The sequence below is a fragment of the Adelges cooleyi genome, unplaced genomic scaffold (genome assembly GCF_023614345.1).
Source record: "Adelges cooleyi isolate 19-005CV unplaced genomic scaffold, UGA_ACOO_1.1 ACOO_flye_CR_arks_rails_tigmint_CR_PRNA_524, whole genome shotgun sequence".
In the NCBI taxonomy this organism is placed as follows: domain Eukaryota; kingdom Metazoa; phylum Arthropoda; class Insecta; order Hemiptera; family Adelgidae; genus Adelges; species Adelges cooleyi.
Genome location: NW_026096213.1, coordinates 98,612 through 107,792, shown reverse-complemented (window position 1 = coordinate 107,792; position 9,181 = coordinate 98,612). Strand labels below are relative to the sequence as shown.

At 27.6% G+C, this 9,181-nt stretch overlaps 1 protein-coding gene across 1 annotated transcript; it reads left to right on the top strand.

Annotated features, from left to right (window-relative positions):
- Positions 1–2,107: 2,107 nt before the first annotated feature.
- LOC126842484 (uncharacterized) lies at positions 2,108–8,086 on the top strand. Its single transcript, XM_050579496.1, has 9 exons — positions 2,108–2,241; positions 3,032–3,194; positions 5,045–5,124; positions 5,555–5,735; positions 5,805–5,863; positions 7,171–7,327; positions 7,394–7,464; positions 7,551–7,752; positions 7,841–8,086. The coding sequence occupies exons 1-9, from the start codon at positions 2,185–2,187 to the stop codon at positions 7,930–7,932; spliced, it is 1,062 nt and encodes a 353-aa protein (XP_050435453.1). The 5' UTR covers positions 2,108–2,184; the 3' UTR covers positions 7,933–8,086.
- Positions 8,087–9,181: the final 1,095 nt, after the last annotated feature.

Here is a 9,181-nt window from a genome sequence, read left to right as displayed (position 1 = left end):
TCTTAAATCAATAAACTTCAAAAATAGATTTCTTTTTCTCTTTTTTTCTTCGCCAAATCTACACTACTTTTGCATATTATTCACACAAAATAACAATTATTAGTTTTTGTGCCATACAAATTGTATAAAGTCACCTGCTATAAAATATAGCTTATAGGCATATAAGCTATATTTGGTATGTTATTATTATTTAAATTTAACGCTTGCTTCACATCCACGCTCAGCACGTAACAGATATAAGATTATCTACACACAATAATACTTGCACCGATTATAAGATGTAAAATATAAATTATATAAAATAAAACAAAAACAGATGTATACTGATTTTTTTTTCCATATATTTTATCACTTTAATTATTATTTAAATTTCAGTATTTCTATTTATCTGTTATAAAATAGGCTAACTTGGACATTAATTAAACTATCCAAATTTTTTAAAATATTATTTCAGTATAAAAACATGTTTACAAATATTCAAACTTATATTTTTTTCAAACATTTTTTTTTTTTTTTAAATGAGCATACTAATTATACCAAAACCCTTATTATAGGGCCTTTTAAGGCCTATAAGCCAGAGGAACTCTGAGTGAAAACTATACTAAAATAATAAATATGTTAAATTATGTAGTTAACAATATTAAACAGGTTTCAGCTGCCGAAACTTGCCGAACACGAAGATATGTTAATTTAAAAACTAATTAAGTACCTGGTCTAAAGTCGAAATAAAACGATAAATTGTGATACAAGTTGGTTTTTGTTTTAAAATAGTAAGAAGGCACTCAAATTATATGTTTTCAAGGTTGCTGAGTTCAAATTTGACATCAAGTATACCATACGCACCTTATTTAGGAGATTTTTCGTAATTGTGTACAATTATCTGTTACATATTGATTTATAAGTTTTTGAGGTCGCTAAGTTCAAATTTGAACTTAGATATACAGTAAATATAAACTACATAGTGTTATATAGTATAAAATGTAAACGTGTGTACCTACAGTTAAATATATAAAATAATAATACATAATTACCTAAATATTTTATTGTAAATCTAAGGTAAATTTGAATTCAGTGACCACATAAACATATAATTTGATGCGAAACTTTAAAATTTTCTAAATTAAAAAAAAAAATCTTAAGTATAGGAATGATTTCCAATTTGAATTTAGCAACCCCTTGAACATATAATTTGACCTTCTTTAATGTTTTTAAATCATAAATTTAGGATATATTATTTTCGATCGCGTTCTTTAGATTTCAGACCACTGTCGCACTGTACACGATTACCTCCTGTAGCTCCACCTACAAACACTGGACGCAGCCCTTGGAAACTTAGCGTTTACGTTGAGCGTACTCGGTACTGTCGGACAGTTAAGATAAATTGAAGTCTGGTTTTCTTTACTAGTTCAATACGCGCCATTGTGTGGTGTCTTCACGGAAAGCCATAAAGGCAACTCGGAGCACATCGGATACTGTTGGATAATTTGTGTTAGTTATTATAGTAATTAAGTAAAGTGTCTATAACGAAAGCCTATTTGAGGAATTAACGTATTACATTAATAGTATAGTTAAAAAAAATCAGGGTAGCTAAGGACACACCCATCACGTCCATCCATCAGCTTATATAAACCCCCTTTTAACTATCTTTTAAAATTCTATTATCACAATCTTATTTAATCTTATTATCTTAATTAGGTATAGTGATGGACCATATGAATATCGTTTTTATCTTATTTGTCGTTTTTCAAATAGAGTGGGCCATATCAGGTAATCGGAACGATTATCTCGTGAATTATTTTGTAAAGAAATATAACAAAACCATAGATATTTCACATAATCACTTGCCAATGTAAAATAAAAAATTGTTTTTCCTATCCCTGTTGACTGTTATCGACACGGGTGAAAAAGAAAAATATGTTATTGTAAAAAAAAAAAAAGTACTCGCCCACGGTAAAAAAAATAACAACACATCTTTGTAAACATAAGTGCTGAACATTTTTTTCAGAACCACGGTTTTGTATTTATCTAGCGAATAACCGTAGACAACACCACCGAACAGAAACGTAGAAAATACTTACTTCAGAGTTTATTCGACGGTCGACTTCGGTGCCAACAGTCTTAGTCCTACATTATTACAAGTACTCGATTGAATTTTCATCATCGTTTTAAATATAACTCAAAATTATGCATTTCAAGTGCGCCCTGGTTTTCTGCGCGCTGTATTTTCTCACGTCAGCATGGGTAAGATCATGACACTGTATTTATATATTTTTTTCAACTCGGATAGTATGAAGTCAAAAATGCTACAGTCTATTTAAAGCCTAACGGCTAAAATTATAAAACATGGTACATGCTTTAGCCTGCTGGCTCTTGAATAATGATTATTTTCAGATCTATAATCTCCTTACTATATATTATATATATTATGATGAATAGAATAGTCTAAATTTTATGTTGTAGCCAAATGTTTTTAAAAGTTTTTTAATATACGCTTTAATCAGTTTATTGGCAACATCCACCTGGTTAGTTATTTTGGAGAAATTTAACCATTAATTTTATTGAGCTCGTAGTAAAATTATTTTTCATTTATAACGATGAATATTTGGTTAACCATTTAAAAAAAATGTATCAATATATGGATTTGTACATTTCATGGCTAACTTAAAAAATTTTGAATGTATATAAATTTATCAATTACATAAAATATAGCTGTTAATAAGTAAATAATAAGTTTATAAATTATAAGTTTATAATTTAGGCATTTGATGCACTGAATATAATTATTATTTTATAATAACTGTCCAGATCTAAAAAGACTTGCCTCAAGACATTTTATACACTGAAAATGTGACGCTATTTTCTGTCGTTTTCGAGCTGGGCGTTAATGCTTAAGCATGTTGCATGTTTAAATTAAATACATACCGATTATGTGTGATACAGTACAAATGAGTGTAAATCTGCTACGTCATCGGCAATAGGTCCATTCTGTACGCTTACCAATACAATTGTTAACCGTCATACTTTATTTCAGAGCACCGGACTGAACAGTTATCAATTAGAAACGTTGCAAAACCTGTATAAACCTTACAAAACAACTAGAAATGGAGTCAAGGAAGAGACAATCAGACCAGTTGTGGAAAATATTTTTGGAATGGAATGGGAAGATCCTGACTCTGAGTTTGGATTCTATTTAGGTAACATGTTGCTAAACAATTATATTACCTATCTGTTGGGCAATTGTTATGGTTAAACCTAATTAAGAGTTATTAATTTAGAGTACATAATTAGGTGTAGCTATTTAGAAGTACCTTGTTTGGAGTACCTAATTAGGTGTACCTAATTAGAAGTACCTAATCTCTTATTTCTCATATATAATCACTTACAACTGCTATATCACGCCACACGCACAAATTTCCCTCGGTAACGTTCAGTGTGATGCCGATTTTCTTATTGACCCCCAGCCTAAAGACATATCTATGTCAAAACCTGAACGTATTTATGATGAATATTTATTTCTAAATCATTTCTTAATCATTAATTAACAAAATATATACGTTACCATTTATGTTTCAAAAGTTGATAAAGGTCGTTAAAAATCAACCGATATATAGCGTGATAATTGAAAAAAATGAGTCGTTTAACTATTTATTAGAGTAGTTGAAATATTATATTATATTATAGCTCTGACTATAAGTACAATTTTGGAAATTTTGGAAATTTTGGAAACTCCCACTCTCCCTTGAAAACTATTAAACTGTGTTACGATGCAGTGCATTGATTGGATCACACCTACGACTAACCGCCGTCTAGGTCTAATATAGGTCACTGCCATGATAGGAAGCTACACTATATCTACCCTCAAAATATCCTTAGAGACTCCTTCATTATAAATGTGTACAACCGCTGAAGAGCAAAATGTCGATCGTACCTTTAAATTAATTATAGAAGGAGAATGCGAGTGCTGTCGCATATATATAGGGTGATTCATTATGGATAAGACACTAATTTTCTCAGAACATGTTAATATTTTAAAAAAGATTTTTTTTCAAGATTTGTCGTTACACATTGAACTATATTTTACAATATTAAAAAAATTTTTATCACCAATCCTTAAAGGCCAAAAAGGGGATTTTAGTTTTTTTTAAATGGCAACATATGTTTTTAATTACATAAATTTGTAAACAAAAATAAAAAAAATATTTTAGCGTTTGAATTTTGAATTTTCATTTATTTTTTATTAGCTATGACTTTGTTAAGATACTACATTTTCTCTTAATAATTATCATGTTTTTTCGGTTTTCCAAAACCGGTAGCACAATAAGTTCATTTTTATGTTCACATTGTCCATTTAGCGATAACACTCTAACAAAAAAAAGTCACTGGTATAAAAGACTTTGAAATAATGATAGAAAAACGATTCTTATCTACAGATTACCACCTATTACGCAGGTACACAGGTTGGTTTTACAAACCCACTTTATAAAATTATTTTTATGCGTCTAATAAAACTCTAAGAAATACAGTCAAAAAATCGAATCTTTATAAAGTCATAACAAATGAACAAATAAATAAAAATTCAAAATTCAAACGCTAAAATATTTTTTTATTTTTTGTCTACAAATGTATGTAATTAAAAACATATGTTGCCTTTTAAAAAAAAAATTAAAATCCCCTTTTTGGCCTTCAAGGATAGTGATATCAATTTTCAAAATAATGAAAAATGTAGTACATTGTGTACCAAAAAATCTTGGAAAAAAATATTGTTCAAAATATTTATGTATTCCGAGAAAATGAGTGTCTTGTCCTTAATGAAACACCCTGTATATATATATTTATATATATATATTATATATATATATAATATATATAGTATCAAAAGATATATTAAATTTATAATGCACGACCATCTCAAGGTGCTATCCGACATATTAGACTTGGTAGGTTTGGTTTGGAAGCTTATGGTGTGTCAGTCAAAATCTATCATTACATCTGATTTAATTATAAAATGAATGAATTAATGAACAACTAAACAATTTGTATACAGATGAGTCCGATTCTATGCATTTATTTAATTTATTGGGGATGATGGCCTTCAATGAAATCAAACGTACTGACCAAATCCAGGTATTAAAGTTTCAAATTAACTAGTATAAACTATACAATTAATATATACCAACTATTAGCAAATATCTAAATTGTGATTTTATATGTGTTGGTTCCCTGTGCCTTTTTTTAAATTATTCTTTTTCATACTATTATTATACTTATGAAATAGCTATAATTTTATATATTTTTAAAAAATATAACCCCAATCATATGAATTCAAAATTTGTATACGGTTTTACTATACAGGATGACCTTTTAAGGATGAGATAATTTTTTACTCTTAAAAAAATTCCGATTTTGTAGTGTGTTTTTTTTTTAGAGAAAATTAACGTCTCATCTTTAACGAAACACTCTGTAAACTAAGATATTTTTTCAAGATAATGTTATGGTCAGGTCATTGGTCATTGCTGTTATAAGCAATCACTCTGTATTATTAAATGGTTTTCAGGTCAAAAAACTCACTCTTTCGGAAGTACAATTTTACCTAGACGAATTTGAGAAACGCTTTAAATTTTATAAACAAGATGGATATCTTAATCTTCAACAACTATCACAAGTTTTCGTTAATTGGAAAACTGTAAATGATGCATTAAACGAAAGAAAAAAACAACTTGAAATCGAAAACAAAAGTAATACAGATAAGGCGAGGTAGTGGTAAACATGATGTACAATATTTTTTATTTTTTATTCAATTTTAGAGGACTATGTAATGAACGCGGCGGATTTCTTGTTGACTATAATAGAAATCAAACCAAAAGTAAGCGCAATACGCCAGCAAAATTTTAATAAAGAAGGAAATTTAATTCTTTATATACATTAAATATAAATTTTCTATAAAGACCAACTTTAAATAAGGATTTAAAAAAAACATACAAACAGCTCCTATGATTTTTATTTCTTTTGAAATTATTTGTAATATATTAAAAGAACTTGGTCTAAATGTAAATAACAAATGCAAAACAAAATTATTTAATATTCAAAACTAAAAAAATGAAATGATTCAATTTTTTTTTAATATGTATTAGTTTTAATTTATCAGTTTTGATTATTAATAACGCTATTTACCAATGTTCTTTTTTTCTTAGATTTTAACAAATATCTCTTCTGTTATTTTAATTTTTGGTTAAGAGTACGTTATATTGTTAAAAAAAAATCGTTTAAACGTGTTTATGAAAAAGTGTGTAGGTCAGAGCGAAATGTTAATAGAAACAAATTGTTATACTGTTAAAAACAGAAGAACTAAATTTTCGCATGGATTTTATTAAAAACCTAAATTTTACCATGAATAAAAGCACAAAAAAAAAAAAAATGTCTGGATATAAATATTGGCTTTGAATGTTAGGTTGATAATTTAAAAAAAAAACGACTAGAGAAGTTAGAGAAAATTCTCATTATTTTAAATGTATAAAAAATAATTGTCTACGATTATTAGTTAATAGTGAATGTGCGTAGCTCTATTAAGATGACATTTTTTTTTAAATCGCTGCCAAAGATGTTGTGGTAGAAAAATTAATTAACTACCAATAAAAACCATAATTACTGAACAAATAAATGCACATCGCAGTTAAACATTAAAATTACGAATTTGCAAAACATTGTCTATAATTTACTCCTTAAAAATAGGCGACGTGGGGTCAAACCACATACTTTTTAAGGAGTTAAGTTTAGGCATTTTTTTTCGAAATATCTAAGTAGGAATACTTTTTTTATAAACACTACAATGTTTTCTATCAAAACATTTATTGCATTTAACCATTGAACAATTCAAATACCTATTGTGATGTTTTAAGTGAATTTATAATATGAATAGTTCAATAATGTTTTGTGGAATCTAATTTTGAAAATAGTACAAAAAACCGAGCTAGTACGAAAATTCCCTCCGTAAAAATATATAAACTACTCAAACATAACTATTTCTATCATCAAATTCATGCTAGACAGTTTGAATTTTCCATATTTTAGATTTAATTCAGTTTATTTTTATTTAATTATAAAAAAATGTGAATAGACTATTATCGATTTTTGGGACAATGCTTAAATTAATATTTTTTTCATACATTGTAGGGCCTTGGACTTACCCTAGCACAAATAAAAATGTTTATTGATTTATACGATGCACACAAGACATCAGATGGCATAAATGCTGCAGCAAGTAGAAAAGTGTTCCAAACGCTTGGTATACAAATAGATGACGATTTGGAAAAGCTATTTAAATCCAAACGTAAGAATTATTTTTATATTGTACTTGGTATGATAAGTAATTGGAGAACTACTAAAACTCACACAGGAACCGCTGAAATATTGTTGAAGGATTTAATCATCGTTGCGGCAGAACGCAATATGACCGTTCCGAAAAATGTAATTTCATTCATAATTTTTTTTTCTTACTTTTTAAGTTCAACGATGTTATGTTTGTTTTACTATCTCCGTTACCAATTGTTTAGGAAAGAAGAGCATTAAGAGTAAGCGAGGTCGTATCTGTTGTTCAATATTTCAATGTTTTGGACATAAACAAAGACGGTCTCCTATCTTCGGACGAGTATATGGAAGACCTAAAGGGCGATTTCGAAGATGCTTTGGTGTCAATAAAAGAGTCGCCAGAAGCTATAGAAAGAGCGCAACATTATATAAATGTTATATTCAAAGGTAAAGTTAATTTAAACAGTGTTTTAATGTTATAATAGACGGTTGTCGGTCATCGCCTAGCAAAAAAAATTAATTTTACTTTTTTTAGGTAATAAAACCATAAACGTCGCGGAGTATACTGAACTTATGTTGTTAATGATGGATTTAGAAGAGCTCATTGAACCCGACGATGATAACTGAAAATTTACAATAGTTTATAATATTATTAATTGGACATGTTTAATAATCATAATGATAATAATACGAGTATTATTTGACCAAGTTCGATGTAATTATCAATTGAAATATTATGGTGTCTAATAATAATAAAACTATTATATTATTTAGTTATAGTAGAAATTAGCTAATAATCGATGTTTTAAACCGTAAATCCATTAAAACACATTCATTTTATAATTATTGTTGAAATATTATACTCCTCTAATAAAACTATTATATTATTTCTATAAATTAGTAATAGTAAGAATAAGTTAATAATCTATGTTTTTAACCGTAAATACATTAACTTTTCACATTTAATTTTATAATTTTTTCTTCTATACATTTATTACCAATATGTATGTATATTTTTGCTTCATACTATTAAAAAAACTCTTTCAAATTAGTTATGTACAATCCTGATGTTTCTTCAAGTTTCTTAATATTGTTGTAGAACAATGATTGCGACATTGCCAAAGTAAAGGTTGTCTAAAGGTCATACTATACGTTATTTAATGAGCTTAGCATTCACAAAATGTGCCTATTAATTGAGTATAATGTATATTTTTACTGTGCATTACCAAAATATGCTGATTAAGTGTAGTGTAAGTCTATCTATGTGTCTGTAATTTTTTAAATTTCAATTTGAAAAGAATAGTCTAGAAGTTAGACGACTAATAATAATAACATATATCCAGACGTGTCCGGTGTTGTCAGTTGGCTTTAATTAAACATTTTTGTTTTTGCTAAAACTATTGGTCATACGTAAAAATGACCAATTATAAAAATTAAAGACCTTACAATTTTACATAGGATACAGATTTTTTAAAATATATATAACATTACTGTAAACCCCAGCGTTGTTGATAACTGCGGCGGCACTATAGCTGTACAACTGATAACAGAAACTAGGCTGTTTTGGAATTAATCTATTCTATATATATATATATATATTACAAATTTATAAAATCATCAACCAAAAACGGTGTATTCAGCCATGCCCATTAAGTCTGCTAGAGGAATATTGTAGCCTGACGTCTGGTCCTTTACTCTATCATTTTAAAGAAACATACATTTTTTCGATTCAAATGTTTTATTCAATTTGAAAATAGCTGAATTGTTTAGGTTTTTCTAAAATTACATTTTCCACTTAAAATGCAACTTTTTAATTTTAGGGATAAATTTGAATTTTTTCAGACATTATATTACAATATAAAATAACATCTATATG